Source organism: Anomaloglossus baeobatrachus, chromosome 2 (genome assembly GCF_048569485.1).
Source record: "Anomaloglossus baeobatrachus isolate aAnoBae1 chromosome 2, aAnoBae1.hap1, whole genome shotgun sequence".
In the NCBI taxonomy this organism is placed as follows: domain Eukaryota; kingdom Metazoa; phylum Chordata; class Amphibia; order Anura; family Aromobatidae; genus Anomaloglossus; species Anomaloglossus baeobatrachus.
This window is the reverse complement of record NC_134354.1, coordinates 66,406,135-66,433,349: the sequence shown is the minus strand read 5'-3', so window position 1 is coordinate 66,433,349 and position 27,215 is coordinate 66,406,135. Positions and strand designations below refer to the sequence as shown.

The 27,215-nt window shown below is 42.8% G+C and overlaps 1 protein-coding gene across 3 annotated transcripts in view; it reads right to left on the bottom strand.

Moving 5' to 3' along the window:
- LOC142282989 (stomatin-like) overlaps positions 1-27,215 on the bottom strand; it is a 92,763-nt gene that overhangs the window by 41,381 nt on the left and 24,167 nt on the right. Inside the window, exons 2-3 of one of the 3 annotated variants that reach the window (XM_075333072.1) lie at positions 26,938-27,068; positions 5,407-5,504 (exon numbers count right to left, since the gene is read on the bottom strand). In XM_075333072.1, the coding sequence (XP_075189187.1) occupies positions 5,407-5,504; positions 26,938-27,068 (229 nt within the window). Of the gene's footprint in view, positions 1-5,406; positions 5,505-8,490; positions 8,554-26,937; positions 27,069-27,215 lie in introns of those variants that run through there. The other 2 variants (XM_075333077.1, XM_075333076.1) reach the window with 2 other exon arrangements.

The window sequence follows — 27,215 nt, the reverse complement described above, 5'->3', positions numbered from 1 at the left end:
CAGCCGGCCTCGGGTAAACAGTTATTAAGCAAAAGTGAGTAAAAACTCAGTTGCACTGAACCCTTGTGTGGACTATCTTCTTCCGGCACCCATCATTACACCTACCCTCTGGGGCCCGGCCCTGCTTGCGGAGGGCCCAACATCCAGGCTGCCACTAACACCAGCCCCAGTAGTGGACATTGTGCAGCGGCGGCTCCATCCACATAGCCGCAACACCGCAAGTGGCGTCATGTATGAACACTAATCTAATCCCCTGTAAATATATCCCCTTTAGGCCCCTTTCACACGTCAGTGATTCTGGTACGTTTGTGCTTTTTTTTAAACGTACCAGAATCACTGACATACGCAGAGCCATTCTAATGAATGGGTCTGCTCACACGTCAGTGATTTGTCACTGCACGTGTCTCCGTGCGGCGTACCCGCGTGTGCATGTTTGCCGCACGGAGACATGTCCATTTTTTTCTCGCATCACTGATGTCCCACGGACCACGCAGTGGTGTGGTCCGTGAAACACGTGCCAGAAAAAAACGTGCTTTTAAAATAAAAAACATTTTAACTCACCCGGCGTCCAGCGATGTCCTCTGCAGCCCGTTCTCCCTGCTGCTTCTAAGCCGGCTGATTACTGTCGCGCATATTCATTATGCGCGACACAGCCGACCCGGAAGCAGCTGCTGCAGGGGTCAGCGCCGGCCGGATGCTGCACCGCGGAAGGATTCAGCACCACGGAGAGCGGAGGCACAGGTGAGTTGATTTCTAAGTGCAATCACGGGCCACGGAGAACGGAGCCCGGATTGCACTTAGACAACCCACGTGTGCCAAGATTCACGGCACACGCAGGGACATGTGCGTGTTTTACACGCCAGTGAAAAACGTCTGTGTGAAACGGGCCTTACAAAAAGGGCCCAGGGCACGGAACCAGGCAACGGCCACCAAAGTGACATTCCCCAGATATACACTGCCCAGGACTGAGTACCCCATATCCCTGGGCGCGACATACACGTGGCTTAATGGATGGTAAGTGGGGATGACATTTAGGCTACATGCACATGTTGAGTGTTTGGTGAGTTTTTTATCTCAGTATTTGTAGCCAAAACCTGGAATGGGACAATCAGAGGAAAAGTATAATAGAAACACGGGCACCACTTCCGTATTTATCACCCACGCCTGGCTTTGGCTTCAAATACTGAGGTAAAAAACTCACCAAATACTCAACGTGTGCACGAGGCCTAACGAATGGTAAGTGGGAATGAATTTTAGGTCACATGCACACATTGAGTATTTCGTGAGCTTTTTACCTCAGTATTTGTAGCCAAAACCAGGAGTGGAACAATCAGAATAAAAGTATAATAGAAACACGGGCTCCACTTCTACATCTATCACCCACTCATGGTTTTGGCTTACAAATTATGAGGTAAAAAACTCACCGACTACTCCCGTGGCTTAACTCATACCGCTGCTGATTTCACTATATGAGGTTTGCAGAGTATGTGGGGAAATACATTGTATATTGTAGGAGAATAAAATCTTATTCATACTCTGCAGAAAAAAATCCACAGAGCAAATGAACTAGCACTGCAGGTTTAAGGCTATGTTCACAGACTGCGTTTTTTACCCGCGTTTTTGGTCCGTTTTTGCTGCAGAAATTTCTTGAGAAATTCTTGTAACCTTTCTGCAGACATTTCCCAGCAAAACCTATGTAAAAAAAAATTAGCTGTTCGCACACTGCGTTTTTTTCTTAAGAAAATTCTTTCAGTAGATTTTCTTAAGAAAAAGAATGAGCATGTCACTTCTTTTCTGCAGCTAACTGCGTAATCATCAAATAGCGCAGGAATAACGCAGGTAGCAAGTGATGTGCGTTATTCCTGTGTTATTCCTGCGTTATTCCCGCGTTATTTCGCGTTTTCGGGACATAGTGTACATCCCTGCCCTGCGTTTTGCAGGGAAGAGATGTCACTAGGACAGGAAGAGGAAGAAGAAGAGAATAAAAAAGCGTGTGCTCCGCTGTATTCTTACCGTCCAGCCGAGGTAAACACACAGCGGCGGCCCGATATTCTCAGGCTGGGGAGGGCGAGGGTCAGGGTTAATGCCCCCCCCCCCCCTCCCGCAGCCCAGAATATCAGCCCGCAGCTGCCCCGGGACTGTCGCATCCATTATGCAGCAGTCCCGGCATGTTACAGGCTCTTCCTGTTGCCGTGATGCGGTAGCAATCAGGGTAATATGGAGTTAACGGCAACCAATAGCTGCCGCTAAGTCCAAGATTAGTAATGGCAGTGTCTATGACCCGTCATCACTAATCTGTAAGTGAAAGTAAAGAAACACTCACAAACACCGAAAAATCCTTTATTTTGAATAAAAGACAAAAAGCTCCTCTTTCTCCACTGTATTAAACCCCCCGCAACACACAGCTCCGATGTAATCCATAGCGATGTCCTGTGGCGCTTCCAGCTCTGCTCCAGCCACGTGTGACAGTTCTCCACGCAGCCTCGGTCAGGGAGCGAGTGCTGAATGCGGCTCCTGAACGAGTGCAGAGGTGACTCCAGGACATTTGTCATGGCCGGTGATGAGAACACACTACCGGCCGTGAGAAGTGCAGTATGTGTGAGGGAAAACATCATAAATAAAGCTGGAATATCTATCCCTCTATTATCTATCTATCTATCTATCTATCTATTATCTATCTATTATCTATCTTTCTATATTATCTATCTATCTATATCTATCTATCTATCTTTCTATATTATCTATCTATCTATTCCCCTAAATATCTATCTATCTATCTATCCATCTATCTATCCATAAGGCTGCTTTCACACTACGTCTTTTTAACATGCGTCCTGAACGTTTTTTTAACGCAGAAACGGATCCAGTGCAAATGTGTTTTCATTTCAATGCATTTGCAATGGACTCGCGTTAACATGCGTTCACCTGCGTTTGCGTGCGTTATAGTGAGGATCCAGCGACTTGCAGTTTTTTAACATCTTTCAAAAACGCTACTTGTAGCGTTTTTGAGCTGCGTCCAACTTCTGCAAATTTCTGGATCCTGATTAAACAGCACGCAAACGCATGTGAACGCTGGCGTGCTGATAGACAGGATCCTGCTTGCTCTACTGAGCATGCACAGAAACCAGCCTCGGGTGATCAGTCCCTCTCTCTTCCTCCCTCTCTCCTCCCTCTCCCTCTCTGTCTCTCCCCCTCCCTCTCCTGTCTCTCTCTCCCACCTGAGAGCTGCGGACACTCGTAACCAAGGTAAATATCGGGTAACCACTTATCTTAGTTACCCGATGTTTACGTTGGTAACGTGTGCAGGGAGCCCGGCTCCTAGCAGCTGCAGACGCTTGTAACCAAAGTAAATATCGGGTATCCAAGCAAGTATACCCGATGTTTACCTTGGTTACGAGCCTCGCAGCTGTCAGATGCCGGCTCCCAGTCTGGCACATTTAGTTCCCATCACTCCCGATCACATGACTCCAATGCCCGCCCCTAAACATCCAGTGACAGGATCCTGCAAAGTAACACATGCGTTTGCATGCATTTTTTGCTGTAAAAGCAGGATCCGCTTTTGCAGCAAAAAAACGTTCAGGACGCATGTTAAAAAGACGTACTGTGAAAGCAGCCTTATCTATCTATTATCTATCTATATTTATCTATCTATCAATCCATCTATCTATCCCTCTATCTATCTATCATCTATCTATCTCTGTATTATCTATCTATCTATATTTTTTTTTTTCATTTTCAACGTGCTTTATTGCTGTAAAGGCATTAAAATATGCAGGGACCAACCTGAAAAAAAAACGCACCAAAACCGCACCAAAACGCACCTGCGTTATTGGTGTGTTTTTTAACGCAGGTCCGCTAATCCTTCACTCTCAAGAAATTTCTTAAAGGGAACCAAACATCAGGATTTTCGTGTATAAGCTGCAGCCAGTGCAGTACTGGCACTATCATGCACAGTGTGTACATACCATCAGGGGGCAGCTCGGGTGTTTAGGCAGTGAAATACAACTTTATAAAGTTTGAAATTTCGTGCACTTTTTGATTGACGTGTGCACCTCTTCAGATAATGTCCGGGCGGGTTATGCAGGAGTTCCCCGCCCCCCCACCAGCCTGTTCCTCCCTCTCTCCTGATGTCCGGGCTGGTTATGCACGTGTTCCCCGCCCCCCCCGCGCCGCCTGTTCCTCCCTCCCTCTCTCTGGCTGTATGTAAATATCTAATCTTCAGAAACATGGCGCCGGAGTGGGCCTCTGCGCATAGCGCTTATCTCCGGCGCCATGTTTCTGAAGCCCCCGCATTACACAACTTGGTGTCTGAGAGGGCGGCGCCACAGCGATGTCACACTGGCTGGTGTGTTGGCCCGGTGTCCTGGGACGGCACGATACAGGAGCAGCAGGTAATCGCGTCCTCCGGTCAGCTGTTCTGTCCTGTTCTAATCGCGCGCGCTCCCGCGGTCACAACGGGCTGTGAAGAAACGAGGGCGCATGCGCCGCCCTCTCAGACACCAAGTTGTGTAATGCGGGGGCTTCAGAAACATGGCGCCGGAGATAAGCGCTATGCGCAGAGGCCCACTCCGGCGCCATGTTTCTGAAGATTAGATATTTACATACAGCCAGAAGGAGGGAGGGAGGAACAGGCGGCGCGGGGGGGCGGGGAACACGTGCATAACCCGCCCGGACATCAGGAGAGAGGGAGGAACAGGCTGGTGGGGGGGCGGGGAACTCCTGCATAACCCGCCCGGACATTATCTGCAGAGGTGCACACGTCAATCAAAAAGTGCACGAAATTTCAAACTTTATAAAGTTGTATTTCACTGCCTAAACACCCGAGCTGCCCCCTGATGGTATGTACACACTGTGCATGATAGTGCCAGTACTGCACTGGCTGCAGCTTATACACGAAAATCCTGATGTTTGGTTCCCTTTAAGAAAAATCATTTTTCTAGTGTGAACATAGCCTAAAAGCGCACGTGTGACCACGTATCTGCTGTGGAAATGTCCCATGAGGACATAAGGCTCATTTATATAAGGCTGGTGTCACACAAGTGCATAAAAAAAAAAACAGTCCCATTCTCATCCAGAAAGGACGATTTTTTTTATCACCGTGTGCAATCAGTTATTACTCAGCAGCTATTAATCTTTTACATGACCAATTTTACAGACTTGTAATGTCTCCGTAAGAATCAGATGGTCCATCTGGCATCTGAATTTTTTCTAGCACTGTACCAATTTCAGAGTCAAATTGCACAATGCTGAGTTTTGTTTTTTTTTCTCATGTTGAACTACAGCTGAGAAAAAAAAACGCAGATCAGCACTGCCCCATAGTATAACATTGGTCCAAGTGCAGATCCTTTTTTTTTACTGATTTTGAGCGAGTCCTAGTAGTAAACAATTATTTATAATGACATTTACCTTGATGCAAGACCACAATGAAATGGGAAAAGTAAAAAGAACCAACAAAAAGGAGAAGAAGATCAGCAGGTATCCACAGCAGCCTACGCCTTTCTTTCCTAAAGGATAGAAAATACAAAGATTCCATTTAAAAAAGCAGCGGGGCTCATCAGCAACATGAGCGTTACATTACTCACCATCCTGCATTATTGGGTCGATTTCTACTATCTCATTGTACCACGGTTTAGTAATTGTTTTACTACTTAATGATCTAATCACAATGGGGTATAGCATCGAATGCGATATGGTAAAGATTTTCGGCTGAGACTCTGTGGCGAGCGTAATCCAAGCGTCAGTCACTGTGATTTGATCATTCGTATGCGATAATCGGATCCCAGGTGCAGAGAAGATAGAGAGATTAATTTCTCCATCTTTTCCATCATCTGTCGGCATATATCGGACTGCACTTAGGCTAGTTTCACACTTGCGTTGGGCGAAATCCGCTGGGTCCGTTGCTGCGTCGTTTTGACGCATCCGATATTTTTGTGGTGTCAGCGGATGCAACGGATCCGTTATTTCACAGGAATCCGTTAGCTGATTCCTGTGAAATAACGGACCCGTTGCATCCGTTTGGCGTCCGTCTAAAGGAATGCGTCGGCTCTGTTTTTTTGTTTTTTTTTTTTCCATTTTTTTCATTCTCGGCATGCTCAGTAGAAATTAGCGGAATCCAGCAGCGGATTCCGTTGTAAAGCACTTTGCAACGGAATCCGCTACCATAGGGAGCCATTATAAATTTTAACGGAAGCAACGGAATCCGCTGGTCGGCGTCATTTTGACGCAAGCAAATAACGTTACATTCAGAGTTGCTTCCGCTCGGCGGAAGCAACGGAGCGTCGGCCAACGGAAGCAACGCAGGTACTTTTGGCACAATCTGTCATCAATACAAGTCTATGGGAAACAGCAGAATCCGTTAACGGATTCCGCTGATTCCCAAGACATCGGAAGTGTGAAAGTACCTTTAGATGTCACCTGAGTGCAGTCAGATAAGTTTCTCGCATTCCTTGACTTGTATGGGTGCACATTGTCCGATATTAGCTGCCAATTGCAGCATGCATTGTTTTTGGGGGTTTTTTTGTCGGCATGAGAAGAAAAACACTAGTCGGCACTGTCCCATAGTATAACATTGGAGCAAGTGCTATCCGATAAATCATTCGATAGCATTCAGCCAAATTATACACTGGCTATACACAGTGTGAGCGAAACCTAAAAGTTATCGACATCTTCAGAGATTTTTTTTTTTTATTTGAATCCGCCAATGAATTCATGCTGGAATAGTTTGTAGTTTTTATCTGTCTTTTTATGAGCTCCACTGTGCTGAGTTAGGACCAGACATGACATCAAAGTTGAGTTCTACTTTGATGTGGCCAAGAATCAGCTGATAGGACCTTAGAACTCAACATAAAAGGCCGGTGTCCCATTTGCGATTACCTCGCGTGTATCTCACGCGAGTTTCACGGTGCATCACCCTTCACGGACTCACACTCTCCTCACAGGAGCGTCTCAGCTGCATAGAGATGCATGCAACCAACCCGCTCCTGTGAGGAGAATGTGAGTCCATGACGGGTGATGAACCGCGAAACTCACGCTAGATACACGCGAGGTAATCGCAAGTGGAACACCGGCCAAAGTTACAAACTCCCCATCAGAAAGAGCTCACAGATGGATTCTTAATAAATAGTGATGAGTGAACCGTTTGGTACTTGGTACTCGTTTACCGGAAGTCAATGGGGAACTCGAGCATTCGTGCCTGCTGCTCCCTGGCAATGTACATTAAGGCTATGTGCCCACGCTGCGGATTTACCGCGGATTTTGCCGCAGATTTGCCGGTGATTTACCGCGGATTTTCCGAAAATCTGCAGCAGCGGCACTTCCAAGCCATTTCAATGGCATTTTGGAAATGCTGTGTCCATGCTGCGGATTTTTCCGCGGCGGATTTGCCGCGGATTTTGATCCGGAAAAATCTGCAGCATGTCAATTATTGTTGCGGATTTTGGTGCGGATTTTGGGTATAGAATGGGGAAAAAAAAAAATCCGCATCAAAATCCGCGGCAAATCCGCGGTAAATCCGTGGCAAATCCGCGGCAAAAATAAGGTGCAGATTTGCCGCGAAAGTCGCGGATTTTCATGCAGAAAAATCCGCAGGTACATTCTACCGTGGACACATAGCCTAAGGGGCACTTTGCACACTGCGACATCGCAGGCCGATGCTGCGATGCCGAGTGCGATAGTCCCCGCCCCCGTCGCAGCAGCGATATGTGGTGATAGCTGGCGTAGCGAAAATTATCGCTACACCAGCTTCACACAAACACTCACCTGCCGTGCGACGTCCCTGTGGCCGGCGACCCGCCTCCTTGTTAAGGGGGCGGGTCGTGCGGCGTCACTGCGACATCACACGGCAGGCGGCCAATCGGAGCGGAGGGGCGGAGATGAGCAGGATGTAAACATCCTGCCCACCTCCTTCCTTCCGCATATCCTACGGAAGCCGCGGTGACGCCGGTAGGAGATATTCCTCGCTCCTGCGGCTTCACACACAGCGATGTGTGCTGCCGCAGGAGCGAGGAACAACATCGGACCGTCGCGTCAGCGTAATTATGAATTACGCCGACGCTGCACCGATGATACGATTACGACGCTTTTGCGCTCGTTAATCGTATCATCTAGGCTTTACACACTGCGATGTCGCATGCGATGCCGGATGTGCGTCACTTTCAATTTGACCCCACCGACATCGCACCGGCGATGTCGCAGTGTGCAAAGTGCCCCTTACTTTGGCTGCAGACATCACAACCTGCATATTACAGTGTGCTGCATACAGCAAGACAATACAGGGATTGGTTGTGGATGTGACTTGCAGTATATGGACTATAAATTCTGCAGCCAAAAGTAAAGAGTAAACCAGTGGAGAGCAGTGGGAATGAAAGAGGGGGAGTATATAAGTTCATTTTAGCAGCATCGGAAGACAAATTTTGGTATAATTCAAGAGACCCCTATGTTGTACTGAATGTTACCACTACAATGACACCAAATAGTCTAAAATTTATTTACCTGAAATTTTCATTTCCTGGAGTCCTTAGGCAGCACATAATGAGTTAACTCCTTATCCCTAGCTGTAACAGAACATAGGTTAATTAGCAATAAGCACATGATCATTAATTTAGTAGACACTCCCTCATCCTCTACCATAAAGGGCATAAGAAGACTCCACACCATGTATGATTTTGCAGCAATAGTGAATGGTTGGGAAGTTTGTGCTGGATACGGACGCGAGGAAATGAACATTTTTTGGTAAATCCATTTTAGACTTTCCTGGTCATCCTATGCAACACACAATGGGAATTGACAAGCAATAGGCGACTTATAAATCCCTATGGTTGGGTATCACACCATGCAGCTTGCTCTAGTACTTTTTTGCCAAAGACTGAACCATCTGTAGCAGAGATGTCTAGATGGTAGTGCTTCATGAACGTGCATAATGAAGACCACATCTCAGCCTTGCCGATATGATCCAGAAGTACGTGCGCTAACTCAGCCCAAAATTCAGTTTTTGTTGTTTAATAAATTTGCAAAAATGTCAATGTTAAAAAATATACTCTTAAATATATTTTTCTTCAAATACGTAAAGCCGCATGAAAGAAAAGACCTCAAAAATGTAAAAAATAAATGTATTTTATCTATTTAAAAATGGTTGCCAAGGTTCAGTTACAGAAAGGAAAAAAAATAATATACTTTGATAGCTTATGTAAAAAGAGTTCATTTAGTCCATATTGAACAATGGGAAGTCTTTACCCATCTCTCTTTGGCTCCTGAACGGCAATGCTGGGGATGTCATCTCTTAGCCTGGACAACGTGTCATATCTTGCAGCACTGGAGTCTTCTCACCGCAGGCAGTGTGGAGAGCGCCCCGTAGCCCCCTCCATCGTGTATTATATACCAGCTGTTCAAACCATATAGGGCATTCTAGTGTAACACAGTTGAATATAGTTCCATATTACGTAAGCTTCTAGAAGCTTCGAGAAGCTTCGGGAAGGATTTAAATATATCCCTCCAACATAAACAGAACTGTGGACTTGTATGTCTTACTATAACATATTTGATAACTAGATGTATTAATTTTAAGGTTTTTACAATTCCCCCTTGAAGCGGGTAGAATAACCCCGAAATTAATTAATACATCATTAAAACAACAAATCTTCTTTCCTTATTTGGCGATAATGGATTAGTATCAATAATAATGATGAATAATAATTAATTTGCATTATTCATGTTGTAAGTTCAATAATATAATATTGTGGATTCCTGTTATGACAGGCTGTGACTGATCAATCATATAAAAATGTATATAACTATACTTCGCTAGACCTAAAAAGAAATGCAAAAACCAAATCCGGTCACCATATGATGTCCTCTGAGTTGATGTCTTCTTATCTCCGATGTAATCCGGCATAAACACAGTCTCTTAGAAATAAATCCTTTGATAAAAATGAATGGTTACCGATTTAGTACAGTCCCGTATTGCGTTTATCATTGTTAGATCAAAGTCCATAAACTTTATTCTTTATTACAAAGTCCATAGCCAATGTTGATAAACCACAGTTCATGAGTGTAGAAGAAGAATAGCAAAAGTCTTTGATGTCTGTGCAGTGCAATTTACATTAGTCACCTTTTATCCTCCATGCTGCCTGTTGTCGAATAACAGATGTTAAGACGTTCTTGGTCAGCACGACAGGGGTTAACTTTAACACGTCATTGCTCTTCTTAGTAACTTTAGGGAGGTCTTAATGCACAGACCATGTGTCATTGTCCATCCTGAAATCATAGGACTATTGTGTTTCTGAGATGCAAGCACAGTAAGTGTATTTTGTATGTTACACAGTCTTATTTGAGACGTTACCTTTTGGACCTTTTTGCAAAATCCCTTTTAACTTTAGGAAAAAATATAAAGTCTTTTTATCTTCTCTAATCTTGATTGAAGACTGATTCATTCCCTAATCTAGATACCAAATATGGCAATAACTATCACTAATAAATGTCACAGCGTATCATAACTCTAATACTATAATACCATGTCATTATTATTATCGTAAAAGTATTAATATAATTGATACTCAGAATGATAAAATACTGCATAATGGTATAGACAATAGTATTTTCTTGTAATGACCTTTTTTTATCATTGGTGTATTACCCTTCCAAACCCATAGGTGGCAATGTGTTGAATGTGACCAAAATATAATGTAAAATATGAAACAATATAATGTGTACCTATAACATGTATCATATTATAAATATGAAAGGCAACAATGTGGCTTATTAGTTAGATCATTTGTAAATTATAAACCAAAGCAAATAACCTTTTAGAAAAGACTGGATGATACCATCCAAACACAATAATACCCATTATAAATTATTATTGATTAAAAATATAATATATATTATTTGTAAATATAGGAAGGTAAACCTAGATGTACCTCGATCTTCCATCTTTATTACTCTAATTTAATTTATTTGATTTGTCTATTATTTATTAAATAACCTACTATAAGGAAATGTGTAACTATAAGTAATGCTTCATCCTTATTGTGTTAACATACTAATATAAAAATAATGTATTACCAGAAAGTAAACAATTGTATATATGATGAAGGAAGTATCTTTTCTTCCAAAAAAGTGGAACTTTTCCCTTTTAATATGATTCATATTTAATAAAGTAATATTCTTATATTAGATATTACTGAACTAAATATTGAAGTGTTTTCTCAATTGAGATATTTAAAATCTGAAGAAAAAAATAAAAATTGTAGAATTTAGATTTTGATTAAAAATGTGAATATTAAATAATAATTAATATAAAAAATAGGAATAAAAAGAAAAATGAAAATCGGAATAAAAATAAAACTTGAAATAAAAATAAGGCCTTCTATGTATATAACACCTATGTCTTTAATAATACATAACCTTAATGTTACCAGATAACCTTAATATTACCAGTATCTTATAAAATTACCAAACCTATCAATAACCAATAAAAATAATTAAGTCATGTAACCTTGCAAATAATACACTTCTCTTAGTATATAAATGCATTATGATATACTTTAAATATATTTTTTTATTCCCAATTCTTCCTTTGTACTTAAAATATTAATTATTAAAGTATCCTGTAAACACATATTTATCAAATATAAATGTGTGTGATTGAGACCAAACCTCTCCCTTTCAATATCATGAAATATGATATTATAAGAATTAATATGTTTAGATTAAATTAATTCAAATCTGTGTTGTAAATCTTCAAGACCATTTATAAATATCACTTCCATATTTGAAAAGAAAAATGATTTCCAATCTATGTACCAATAAAAAAAGTGACTAACACGAAAGACATAAAAAAAAAATCAAAACGTTATAACCTTATTCTAGAATGTAACTATTCAGAATAAACCCTTAATAAAAAATCCTAATATCTCTATACTAAAGAAATATGTCTAAGAATAATATATATATATATATATATATTCGGTATAAATTCCTTCATTTATACTTATGTACTATAACTTATTATCTAAAAGTATACATACATATAATATAATATAATATAATATAACCTCGAAGTTAAAACAAAAATTCTCTTTTTTTTTTTTTTCTCTCTGGATCCAAATACTTTGACTTTAGCAGCTGCTCAAACAATCAATCATTCATTGACACATCTATGCACACAAGACTGTAACATACTTTCACATAAAAACATTGACGGACTCAAATCCCTGTATTCCCAATTATTCTATGCGCATTTCAAAGATTATGTTACTAATTTGAAGTACTTCTCGAAAAAAACAAATTCCAATGTATTACACACTGTACATATGACCATGGAACAAACATTTATTTTTAGCTTTTAGTATCAAGTCATGCTCTGGTCACGTGCAAGGAACACCATTCCAAGACAGCAAGCAGTTTTACTACATTCCAAAGCTCAGATTACATTTCTAATAACTCTAAAGGAGATATATATATTCATAAAAAAAACGTTCAAGTATACTTCTCTGACCATTGGTACCTGAGAAAATAATAATTATTATTCAATCATGCTTTCGCGAATTAACCTTACACAAGAAAATATATGTTACCTGATTGAAGACAAGAACATATGTAAAAATAAAAAGTTAATACTTCATCAATCTGTTTTACTGATAAATTCTGAGGGAAATAAAAGAATAAAATTATTATCATATTTATGATAAAAATGAAACACTTAAAATCCGTTACTTTCTCTTATTATTTTATTTTAAATATTATTATTCATATACAGAGATCAAATTATTAAATTTATAACATTAAACTATCATTTGACTAAATGAAAATATGACCTTGATTTACTATCACTACTTCTAATATATAAATATATTCACTGTATATGAAAAATTATGATTATCAAATAGCAAAATTAATTTATCCAGAAATCCCCTTTTATCCAGCTAAAAACCAAACCTCAATTTTTGCAAGATTCGATTTATTACAGTAATTTCCAGAAAATTGGAATTGAAGTTATTTTGTAACTCAATTTTTTTCCTTAAATGAGGAAAAATATCTTTCTCTGGAAAACCACCCAGCTGTCGCTGCCTATCAAATTCTCTGGACGACTTTTTTTCTTTCACTAGTGACCAGGGGAGAGAATCCGCACAAGACACCTGTTTCTGTCTTTCAGGGCTTTTAAAAATCGCTTGTCTGAGATAATCGGTATCAGATTTTGTGACAATTTTCTCTTTCATTGAAGGTGACAAGGAAAGAGGGGGGGTGTATGACTTATAATTCACATGAAATTTCCTGCGAATTTCATAAATTTTGTCACAAAAATATTTGGATCTGGGAGACACTGTTGGTTTTTCACAAAAACTCACCCTTTTTTGTGTTGGTTTTTCAGAATTAATTAATTTCTGTTTTGATTGACTTTGGCGATTTCTAACAAAATCGATAAATGTCGTACATTCGAATAGGGACTTTTTATTTAATGCCACCGCACAGGCTGCATTGTCAAGGAAATTAAATTTCTTGATGAATAAACGTATCATTCCATCCAATCTGACATTTGGAATAACCGCCCTATATAAACGTTCAAAAACGGACATAAATGAGAACGTACTCTCATTCTGTTCAATTTGTAATTCCTTCAACATCTCATAGTTTGGATCAGATTCATTCCTTGTACAGAATATGAGATTTTTCAGCCTTATGATGTCGTTATCATTTGAACAATCAAATGTCTCATTGTCAGAAGACTTTTTTAATGCCAATTGTCTAAAAAAATGCTGAGGTAACCACATACAGAATAACTGATTCGTCTCACTATTGGTTAAATTTAACTTCTCGATGGAACCTTCAAAAACCTCTGAATTTCTGCAAACATGTATTTTAGGATTATATGCGGGAATTAATTTGCATATGTCCAATAAATTTTTTCTAAGTGTAATCCCTAACTTAGCCTGTTCTATTTTTAGAAACTGATCGTCGCCATTTTCTCTCTCCACGTGTCTTTTCTGCACGTGTCCCATTCTGGCTCCTCCCCCTTCTGGCTTCACTACGTCATTTCCTGCTTCTTTCTCAGTATCTTGAAAGGCACCTTGATTACGTAGCACATGTCTGCCGCCATTATCAAAATTCTGATTTACAAAATTACAGCCAACATTACAGTCAGAATTCACAATATCACTGACTGACATTCCAGGTTCTAAGCAGTCTTTGGATCTCTCTGTCACTGACTCTCCTGACAATTCAGGTTGTCTATTTCCACCATTTTTACACTTTTCTACGATTAACTTGTGAAAATCATAGACTAAATGACAGACATTTCTGATTTTCTGTTTCTCTCTATTAAAAGACCTTGCACATTCTATACGTGAATTCTCAAGTTCACACTCCTCATAAAAGCGTAACCAAATCTCTTCTACATTAGAAATATCTGGATAAGTGAACTGAAGTTTACTTTGCTTCACATATGAAGAGATAAAATCCATTTTCTTACCTGAAATGATCAGATGATCTGATGGATGATCCTGTAAGACTTGATCCACCTTATTCAACACGTCCAATACTTCTTATGGACTGACTTTATCTTTCTTGCTCAAAAATACGTCGAAAGTTAACTCCTGTAACTTTGTAAAGACTTTAAAGTTAATTTAAAAAAAAAAAAAACATTCATGCAACTTGACTTATACGTATTTCCTAGGTTCTACGTGATTTTTATAAATTGTTGATTCCTGATCCTTTGCAGGAGATACTTAAAATACTTATGACTTTGATAACTTCGACCCCCCTTATGCAAAGTGAAGGAACAACAAAAAAAAATATAAAAAAAAAATCACGAATAGCTGACTCGCCAAATGTTAAAAAATATACTCTTAAATATATTTTTCTTCAAATACGTAAAGCCGCATGAAAGAAAAGACCTCAAAAATGTAAAAAATAAATGTATTTTATCTATTTAAAAATGGTTGCCAAGGTTCAGTTACAGAAAGGAAAAAAAATAATATACTTTGATAGCTTATGTAAAAAGAGTTCATTTAGTCCATATTGAACAATGGGAAGTCTTTACCCATCTCTCTTTGGCTCCTGAACGGCAATGCTGGGGATGTCATCTCTTAGCCTGGACAACGTGTCATATCTTGCAGCACTGGAGTCTTCTCACCGCAGGCAGTGTGGAGAGCGCCCCGTAGCCCCCTCCATCGTGTATTATATACCAGCTGTTCAAACCATATAGGGCATTCTAGTGTAACACAGTTGAATATAGTTCCATATTACGTAAGCTTCTAGAAGCTTCGAGAAGCTTCGGGAAGGATTTAAATATATCCCTCCAACATAAACAGAACTGTGGACTTGTATGTCTTACTATAACATATTTGATAACTAGATGTATTAATTTTAAGGTTTTTACAGTCAACATTTCTGTTTTTTTTCTGACAAGATCAAGTGAAGAGTGTACATTAATGAGAAAAAAAAATGAACTTTTTTGTGTGAAGTAAAGTGAAGCAAGTGAAGACCTTTCTCTTCATCGTTTTGAGGATTAGGGCGCAGCACCGACAAGATTATCTCTTGGTTAATATTGAAGGAAGAGCCTTCTTTCGGAAGAAAACCTGGTATAAGCCTCAGGGCTTCATGATCTACACCTATACGTAGGTAAGGTTCTCTGGATAATAATGCTTGGATTTTTCCTAAGTGCTGGCCATTGTAATTGCCACTAAAAATAAGGCTTTCCAGGAGAGATGTTTAGTAGATGCCTGCTCCGCAGGTTCAAAGAGAGGACCTTGTAGGGCTTTAAGAATCAATGTTAGATCTCATGAGGGAACTGGAGGTATAAAGGGAGGCCTTAGATTTTTGAAAACCTTAACAAACTTATTAACCAGGTGGTGCTTTGTAAGTCAGCCATCCAAGTGAGCAATGGCTGCAAACTGCGTCTTGAGAGTGTTGAGCTTTAATCCCTTATCAAAGTACATGTTCAATCTGAATTTTAAAGCGCTGCGGAATACGTTGGCGCTATATAAATAAAAATTATTATTATTATATAAATCCTATTTCAAGGAACTGCAATACTGAGGCTATAGATTTTCTATCTACATTATCTGCCAAGCACCATTACAGATTATCCATATCCTTGCATAAACCCTCAGAGTTGCTGGTCTTCTAGCTGCAGACAAGGTGGTTATAAACTGTTCTGGGAGACAATAGGTGGCTAAATTTTCCCAGACAATCTCCATGCCGTCACGTGCAGTCTGGTTGGATCTGGGTGACAGTTGTTTCCCTGGCTCAGGAGATCTGGTATTGGCGTAAGCTTCCAGAATTTTCCTCTCAATAGATGCTACACGAGAAGAAACCAATTTCTTTGAGGCCAGAAGGGAATGATTGATATTACTTCTGCGCCATCTTCCTTGATCTTGTCCAACACCTTTAGGATTAACTTCAGAGGTAGGAAGATGTAGATCAGCAAGCATGACCAGAGCAGAGACAAACTGTCCAAGGCTCATGGATGATCGCCTATTTGAAAAGAACAAAAATGTAGAGTTTTCGCATTCTGACTCGTAGCCATTGCGTGCACATCGGGAAAGCCTATATTGCCATAACCTCATGAAGTATTTTGTTGTTGAGACCCAACTCTCCCAGAAGAATCTTGTTGCAGCTCAACTAATCTGCTCTGACATTGTAGATCCTCGGAATATGGACTGTTGCAATGATGTGAAGATTTTTCTCTGACCAGATAAAGATCAATCGACTTTCCGCTGCCAACGAGATACTTCTGGTTCCCCCTGTTTGTTGATGTAGAACACAGAAGCTAGATTGTTGGAGCAGACTATTACCGCTTGCTAGTATAGAAGTTAATGAAAATGAAGAAGTGCTAGCCTTATCGCTCTCAACTCTTTGAGACTGGATGACAGACGATCTTCTTGGCTTGACCAGGGTTTCTGAACACAGCTGTTGCTGACATGGGCGCCCCAGGTTAAGCTTGATGGATCTGAGTTGAGAACCACAGGTTGACGAGGAAGAAAAGATCTTTCCTGAATCAGACGACCTGGAAACAATCACCAACGTACATTCTTCCTGGTGGCTCTCGGGAGCCACACCAGGGAAGATAGAGAAGTATGGTTTCTGAACCAAGCCAGGATATCTGCTTTTAGAGTGTGAAAATGATGTTAGGCCCATGAAACTGCATCTATGGATGAGGTCAATGTCCCCATGACCTTATTGCTGCTCTAATGGAAATTTGAAAAGAGTGGACAAAATGAGAGAAATTGTTCTAAAGCTTCTGAATTCTCTCGCTGTACAATGTTACTGAAAGATAAAGGTAATCTATGACAAACCTGTGGAATTTCAACTTCCTGGAAGGCACCAGCTGCAATTTTACCCTGTTTATTAGAAACCCTCGAGAGGCTAGTAAACCCAGGACTCTCTGCAGATGCTCCTCCAACTGCACTTTGGAGGCGGCCTTCAGTAACCTGTCGTCGGGATACAGGACTACGTATATTCTTTGCACCCAGATGGAATGGCTGACTGGTGTGAGCGCTGACCAAATTTGTGCAGCACTGCTTTAAACAGGTAGCCCACGTGACCTCACCGGCCAGGGCATCCCTTCCTGCCGCCCTAGCTGCAGTGCGGATGAGCGAGGTCAGTGCGACGTGCGCACACAGTACCTGCTTCCAGTGAGTGATGGAACTTCTCTAAGATGTAGGGCCCACCAACATCCCTCCCCAGAAACTATGCACATGGATACATGTAAGTGAAAAGAGAAAAAAAGAGGGGGAAAAAACAATTTAAAGTCCAACATGGGGCTTAGGGGTGCTTCACACACAACGAGATCGCTGCTGAGTCACGGTTTTTGTGACGCAGCAGTGACCTCATTAACGATTTCGCTGTGTGTGACACTGAGCAGCGATCTGGCCCCTGCTGTGAGATCGCTGCTCGTTACACTCGTTCTCCCGCTGTGACGCACAGATCGCTGTGTGTGACAGCGAGAGAGCGACGAAATGAAGCGATATTTACCTTCGTTACCAGCCTCCGCCGCTCTCACGCTGCCTGTGCTGCCAGCTCCTGCTCTCTGCACATGTAGCTGCAGTACACATCGGGTTAATTAATCCGATGTGTACTGTAGCTAGGAGAGCAGGGAGCCAGCGCTAAGCAGTGTGCCCGGCTCCCTGCACATGTAGCGACGTTATGATCGCTGCTGCGTTGCTGTGTTTGACAGCTAAGCAGCGATCATAACAGCGACATACAAGGTCGCTGTTACATCACAGAAAATGGTGACGTAACAGCCACGTCGTTGTCGCTGTCGCTATGTATGAACCCAGCTTTACAGGTGGCTGGGCAGCAGGGTAAACAGGCTTATATTGAGAGTGTCGCCTGATCACTTGGCACACTTCATGACTGAGGGATAAATTTCTATTTGTATACAGTCGCCTAGGACTTCTAGCCCGAGTGACAGGAGACACCTTTTGTATACAGGGAGGAATGCACAGCAGGAAGCGAAGGACACATATGCATGTATATACAGGACCCGTGCAAATCCGGATAAACTTCTATTCCGCAAGAAGAAAGAAAAATACATGGTGTGGAGTCCTCTCACTCCCTTTGGCCTCCTTCACACATCCGTATGTCCAGTACGTGTAACATCCGTTTTCACACGTACCGGACACAAGACACACGTAGACCCATTAAAATCAATAGGCTTGAGCAGACGTCCGTGTTTTGCCATGGACTGTGTGTCCATGTGAAGCACACAGATGTCTGTCTGCTCCACACGACAACATGTCCATTTGCTGCTGGCAGCACGCATTTCACATGGACCGGACACTGATGTGATCTTCAAAGATTCCAGCTCACCACCACCTGACCTCACCGTGCCTCAGTCTCGGACATCGGCCCTGCTCCGGCTGCACAGCAATGAAGAAAAAGATTAGTCCAGCTGAGTGCTAACGGTGGTTTTATTCGTGCAAATCAGACAGTGCACAGAAGACGTTTACGCGTTTCTGTCTTAACACCCTTAATCATAACCATAATAATAGTTATGATTAAGGGCGTTAAGCCAGAAACGCGTAAACGTCTTCTGGGCACTGTCTGATTTGCACGAATAAAACCACCGTTAGCACTCAGCTGGACTAATCTTTTTCTTCATTACTGATCTGATCTGTGTGACACATGTCATTGAAAAATAAATGTATTTTTATACTTTCCCGTCTCCGGAGCTGCTGTCTCCAGCATTGCTGTTACTTCTGGGCCCACTCATTATGCTCATAAATATTCACTGCACTGACTATGGAACCAGAAGCAAGTGTGACAGCAGGGTTGGAGACAGTTAAGTATAGAAGTTCATGCTGTCCGTGTGCTATCCGGATGTCACACAGATAGCGCATGAACAGCACACAGAACATACACACATGGATGGACATACGTATCTACACCACGGACAGTGAAAAACATTCGAAGAGGTCCTTTATGGTAGAGGATGAATAAATATCTACTCAATTAATCATCATGTGTTATTGCTAATTTATTTTCCAGCTAGGGATAAGGAGTTAAACCCCATTGTGTGCTGCCGTATGATGACTAGGAAATATATATTTTTACACTTTTGTATATTAAATGGAATGAAAAATAATTTTTGTTAAAGAGTATACGTCATCCTAATTTATTTGCTTTTATAAAATCAGCAGTACAAATGAAGATAAGAAACTTTGTAATATAGAAAAATCAGCTTTTTCTCCTCCTGGAGTGGTCTTACAATTATCAGGAAAACAGGGACAATCTGTTTTCAATTAATACAAATGTTCCCATCACTGAGATGGCAGATGAGAGTTGGTGGCTATAATGTTCTATGGAGAATGCTGTTATTTCAGGAGAACTTGCAGCAGAATGTCTGTGTCGGCCTCTAGCTCCTCCCTCCATAGAATCTTATAAACACCAACAATAATTTTCTATCTCATGTCATGGCGACTCCAGACTCTATTCACGTTGCAGAGTCTGGCAGGCAACCTGATGCTTCCAGAGGTGAATCGCAACAGGAGGGTCTTAAAGGGAACCAAACATCAGGATTTTCATGTATAAGGTACAGCCAGTGCAGTACTGGCACTATCAGGCACAGGCTGTATATACCATCAGGGGGCAGCTCGGGTGTTTAGGCAACGAAATCCAACTTTATAAAGTTTGAAAAATCAAGCACTTTTTGATTGACGTGTGCACCACTCTCCTAATGGAGAGTCCGGGCGGGTTATGCACGTGTATCCCCGCCCCCCCGCCACCTGTTCCTCCCTCTCTCTGGTTGTATTCAAATTTCTCTCTTCAGAAACATGGCGCCAGAGTTGGCACCTGCGCATAGCGCTTATCTCCGGCGCCATGTTTCTGAAGCCCGCAGTAGCTAGTATTACCTGCAGCTACGATATCGTGCCGCCCCAGGACACCGTGACCGGGTCTCACAGCACTGCCGTCACGGGGTCATGTGAGTCCATTGTGAACTTACCTCACCTGACCCCCGATGTCGCTGGCAGGATGCTGTCGGCTTTTTCCTGTGGCGTCCCGGTGTCCTAGGCGGCTGCTGTGCTGGCACGGTGTCCTGGGGCGGCACGATATCGTAGCTGCAGGTAATATTGGCTACTGCGGGCTTCAGAAACATGGCACCGGAGATAAGCGCTATGCGCAGGTGCCAACTCCGGCGCCATGTTTCTGAAGAGAGAAATTTGAATACAACCAGAGAGAGGGAGGAACAGGCGGGGGGGGCGGGGTTAAATGTGCATAACCCGCCCGGACATCAGGAGAGTGGTGCACACGCCAATCAAAAAGTGCTTGATTTTTCAAACTTTATAAAGTTGGATTTCACTGCCTAAACACCCGAGCTGCCCCCTGATGGTGTATACAGCCTGTGCCTGATAGTGCCAATACTGCAATGGCTGCACCTTATACACGAAAATCCTGATGTTTAGTTCCCTTTAACAATCAGACAGATCTCCTTTTGTGCCTGGTGATCAGCGTTTCACCATCTGATATTAAGGAGATAGGAGCAGGGGCTAATTTAAGGGAATCCTAGATCTCTGCCCTTAATATACTGCTGTTTTTCAGCTATTATTACTGTACTAGAAGGTGGCCCGATTCTACGCATCGGGTATTCTAGAATTTACGTATTGTGTAGTTCATGTATGATTTTTGTTATATATATATATAGATGTTGTTGTGTGTAGTTACCAAGTGTTTGTGTAGGGCGCTGTACATGTTCTGGGTGTTGTCTGGGTGTGACGGGGGGTGAGAGCGGTGTTGTATGTGTGTTGCGTTGTTTGTGGAGCGCTGTGTGTCTGTAGCGTTGTGTGTGTGTTGCGTGGTTTGTGTGTGTGTGGTGTGTTTTGGGGGAGGTATGTTTTGTGCAATGTGTGTGTTGTGCGGTATGTGCGTATATTTGTGTGTGCAGCGTTGTCTGTGTGTGTGGGTGTCTGTGTAGGGCAGTTGTTTGTGGTTCCCAGTGTGTGTCTGTGGTGTGTTGTGCAGTGTGCGCGTGTGTGTGTGTGTGTGTGTGTGTGTGTTGGGGGGAGGTGTGCACTTGCCATCGTGCTCCATCCCCCATGCAGCGCACTCCCCATCGTGCTCCATCCCCCATGCAGCGCACTCCCCATCGTGCTCCATCCCCTATGCTGCGCACCCCCCATCGTGCTCCATCTCCCATGCTGCGCACTCCCAAACGTGCTCCATCCGCCATGCTGCGCACTCCCAAACGTGCTCCATCCGCCATGCTGCGCACTCCCAAACGTGCTCCATCCGCCATACTCCGCACTCCCCATCGTGCTCCATCCCCCATGCAGCGCACTCCCCATCGTGCTCCATCCCCTATGCTGCGCACCCCCCATCGTGCTCCATCTCCCATGCTGCGCACTCCCAAACGTGCTCCATCCGCCATGCTGCGCACTCCCAAACGTGCTCCATCTGCCATGCTGCGCACTCCCAAACGTGCTCCATCCGCCATGCTGCGCACTCCCAAACGTGCTCCATCCGCCATGCTGCGCACTCCCAAATGTGGTCCATCTGCCATGCTGCGCACTCCCAAATGTGGTCCATCCGCCATGCTGCGCACTCCCAAACGTGCTCCATCCGCCATGCTGCGCACTCCCAAACGTGCTCCATCCGCCATGCTGCGCACCCCCCATCGTGCTCCATCCCCCATGCTGCACCAGCATCAGCCTCTCTACCCGCAGCATCAGCCTCTCTGCCCGCAGCATCAGCCTCTCTCCTCCCAGCATCAGCCTCTCTACCCGCAGCATCAGCCTCTCTGTCCCCAGCATCAGCCTCTCTGTCCCCAGCATCAGCCTCTCTGTCCCCAGCATCAGCCTCTCTGTCCCCAGCATCAGCCTCTCTCCTCCCAGCATCAGCCTCTCTCCTCCCAGCATCAGCCTCTCTCCTCCCAGCATCAGCCTCTCTGTCCCCAGCATCAGCCTCTCTCATCCCAGCATCAGCCTCTCTCCTCCCAGCATCAGCCTCTCTGTCCCCAGCATCAGCCTCTCTCATCCCAGCATCAGCCTCTCTCCTCCCAGCATGAGCCTTTCTGTCCCCAGCATCAGCCTCTCTCCTACCAGCATCAGCCTCTCTGTCCCCAGCATCAGCCTCTCTCATCCCAGCATCAGCCTCTCTCATCCCAGCATCAGCCTCTCTCATCCCAGCATCAGCTTCTCTCCTCCCAGCATCAGCCTTTTCTGTCCCCAGCATCAGCCTCTCTCATCCCAGCATCAGCTTCTCTCATCCCAGCATCAGCCTCTCTCCTCCCAGCATCAGCCTTTTCTGTCCCCAGCTGATGCCTTTTCGGTCCCCAGCATCAGCCTCTCTCCTCCCAGCCTCCCCATCCCAGCCTTCCCCAGGATCAGCCTCTCTCCTCCCGGCCTCCTCCAGCACGCCGTGCTCCTCTGCCGACACTCACAGATTCGATCGCATACACTCACACACACCCACACACACCCGATCGCATACACTCACACACACACACATTGACGATATTGCACATACGTGCTCATACTCACAACATTCGGAGATACCACATGCTTCTGGCCATGTGATCCTCCGGCAGGTCCTGGAAGCTCACAGCACAATATCGCCGCCGAGAAGCAAGCGATATCCCAGGATGTTGTGAGTATGTGGATGCGATCTGATGTGTGTGTGTATGTGTGTGTGTGTGTGTGTGTGTGTGTGCTGTTATGTGTGTGCGTGTGTGTATTTTCACACATTTTGTAGGACACAATTTTGGAGCAAGACAGACAGACAGACAGACAGAATAAGGCAATTATATATATAGATAGATAAGGAGCGGCACTACGCTATATACACCTGGTTATTGCTCTCTACCCAACCTAGTACGTCACTGTGTGTTGTCACCTTTATATGACACTTGTCTGATATTGACTATGTGGGTACTAGGTGCCCATACCCCTGGTTACTGTGTCATACCCGTGACATCTCATTAATGGGAAAATCTATCTTCACTGAAAACAGATTTTAACCATGAATTGAGAGTGAACGAATAAATCCAGAAGGAGAAAGAAGTAAATTTATCTGATAACATAAAAAAACAACAATTTTTATTTTACTAACCTAACCAATGTAGCAATGTGAGGAATGGGTTTTGATGATGGCATTTATAGATCATTTAATGATAAACGTTTTATCTCTTTTTTTTTTTTTTTTTTTTTTTTTTAAGGGAGGGGTCGGTTGGGAGAGGGAACAGCTAATCTACCATTTCTTTGGTGATTTTATTGCTGCCATGTTTTGGGCAGTGTAGAAAGTTCATTTCACTTTCACTTTATTTTACAGGTCATTACAATTACAATTGCTGTAATAGAAACTGTGAGATATAGGTGCATTATGCATGTATTGTGCTGTGTATGATCCATTATTCTTATACTGTGACATCACTGTGTGCATTATTTTTATACTGTGACATCATTATGTGCTTTATTCTTGTACGGTGACATCAATGTGTGTATTCTTATACTGTATTTTTGATATTTATCAGTGTAGGGACCCGCAAGCGTGAGGATCCGTGATGAGGATTGTGGGCTTACGTACATTGGCCAATTTACAAACTAATACCTCACATATATTTTATATGTATTTTTTGCACTTTGACTATGCGGGGTGCAGCCGGGCTTCTTAATACGGCCGTGCATAGTGGAATTTCTGTCCCTTGCGTGCTGCAGTGAGTAGTGTCCGAGTAACCCGCCTAATCTAATAGTAAGGGCGTGGTAATAGGTTGCTGGCTGGACACCATGCGCATACAAGTGTGAACAGTGCCCTATGCGCGCCACTGGTGTGCAATTTACCTTGCACCTGTGAAGTGTCCATCATGTTGAGAGGCTTGTCTGCATCCTGTTTGTGCATTAGATGTGTTGGCCTGGGCTAACTGGACTGGTTGCCCTTTTTTGCTGTGAGTACATTTTATAATACATTTTTGGGGGAGTTTTTATCTCCTCTTTTTGTTGCTATTTTTGATATTCTTATACTGTGACATCAATATGTGTAACTTGTACTGTGACATCACTGTGCATTATTGTTGCACTGTGACATCATTAAGTGCATTATACTTATACTATGACATTACTGTGATTATTATCACGATTCTTGTACTGTGACATCACTCTGCACTATTCTTGTATTGTGACATCACTGTGTGCATTATTCTTGTATTTTTACATCACTGTGTGCATTATTCTTGTATTTTTACATCACTGTGTGCATTATTCTTCTACTGTGACATCACTGTAGTAACTCTTACACTGTGACATCGCTGTATGCATTATTGTTGTACAGTGACCAGCACTATGTGTATTATTCTTAAACTGGGACATCCCTTTATTCTCTATTCTTGCTTGCCACACAATAAAACAAGGCCTCACATGTCTCCATTGACATAAAAGTGAACACATACTGAGACATCACTGTGCACCTTACGACAGTACCGAAACATTACTGTGCGCCTTACAACTGTTCTAAGACATCACTGTGCACCTTACGACTGTACTGAGACATCACTGTGCACCTTACGAATGTACTGAGACATCAATGTGTGCCTTACGAATGTACTGAGACATCACTGTGCACCTTACGACTGTACTGAGACATCACTGTGCACCTTACGACTGTACTGAGACATCACTGTGCACCTTACGACTGTACTGAGACATCACTGTGCGCCTTACTACTGTACTGAGACATCACTGTGTGCCTTATAACTGTACTGAGACATCACTGTGCGCCTTATTACTGTACTGAGACATCACTGTGTGCCTTATTACTGTACTGAGACATCACTGTGTGCCTTATAACTGTACTGAGACATCACTGTGCGCCTTATTACTGTACTGAGACATCACTGTGCACCTTATTACTGTACTGAGACATCACTGTGTGCCTTATTACTGTACTGAGACATCACTGTGCGCCTTATTACTGTACTGAGACATCACTGTGTGCCTTATAACTGTACTGAGACATCACTGTGCGCCTTATTACTGTACTGAGACATCAATGTGTGCCTTATAACTGTACTGAGACATCACTGTGCGCCTTATTACTGTACTGAGACATCAATGTGTGCCTTATAACTGTACTGAGACATCACTGTGCGCCTTATTACTGTACTGAGACATCACTGTGTGCCTTATAACTGTACTGAGACATCACTGTGCGCCTTATTACTGTACTGAGACATCACTGTGTGCCTTATTACTGTACTGAGACATCACTGTGTGCCTTATAACTGTACTGAGACATCACTGTGCGCCTTATTACTGTACTGAGACATCACTGTGCACCTTATTACTGTACTGAGACATCACTGTGTGCCTTATTACTGTACTGAGACATCACTGTGCGCCTTATTACTGTACTGAGACATCACTGTGTGCCTTATAACTGTACTGAGACATCACTGTGCGCCTTATTACTGTACTGAGACATCAATGTGTGCCTTATAACTGTACTGAGACATCACTGTGCGCCTTATTACTGTACTGAGACATCACTGTGTGCCTTATAACTGTACTGAGACATCACTGTGCGCCTTATTACTGTACTGAGACATCACTGTGTGCCTTATTACTGTACTGAGACATCACTGTGTGCCTTACGACGGTACTGAGACATCACTGTGCGCCTTACGACTGTACTGAGACATCACAGTGCCCCTTACGACTGTACTGAGACATCACTGTGCGCCTTATGACTGTACTGAGACATCACAGTGCACTTTACGACTGTACTGAGACATCACTGTGTGCCTTATTACTGTACTGAGACATCACTGTGTGCCTTAATACTGTACTAAGACATCACTGTGCGCCTTACGACTGTACTGAGACATCACTGTGCGCCTTATTACTGTACTGAGACATCACTGTGTGCCTTATAACTGTACTGAGACATCACTGTGTGCCTTATTACTGTACTGAGACATCACTGTGTGCCTTACGACGGTACTGAGACATCACTGTGCCCCTTACGACTGTACTGAGACATCACTGTGCCCCTTACGACTGTACTGAGACATCACTGTGCGCCTTACGACTGTACTGAGACATCACAGTGCACTTTACGACTGTACTGAGACATCACTGTGTGCCTTATTACTGTACTGAGACATCACTGTGCCTTATGCAAATACTGTGGTATCAATTATAACTGTATATGCAAAAATAATCATCATTAGCCAAACCAAAACACTATTCTAGTACTGTGACATACCGTAATTGTTTGAATTATTCCTTTGGAAAAAGAGACATAAAATTACAAAATAAAGTAAACTGATAGGTAATTGGATGGACATAATGCATTTTGAGAAATGCTGAAATAGTAAAATTTACTCAGTTGCCATGAATTTTACTAAACCCCTAAGTACCAAAATAAATCCTTCTCTACATAACAGTAACTTTATATTAATCAAACATTTCATGTTAAATAGGATTTGAACGATATAAAAAATGCGGATCTTACCAGGGTCCGGTTGTGCACTGGCCGGTTTGTCCCCAGATGTTCCCGGCTTCTCCTGGCCATAGTCGCTCTCCATATCTGGCTGCACTTTGTTATGCGTCTGAACACATATCAGAGTATGGGGTCTTACTTCACTGTGCATGCAAACAAGGAACAGGCCTGACGTCAGAGAACCTTCATGTAGATCTGATCTTCAAAAGTGACAGACACAGTCATACTTTGAGGACTTGCCAGTGGTGGGGTGAGCCGTCTTATACAGAAGAACATGACCATGGCTGTAA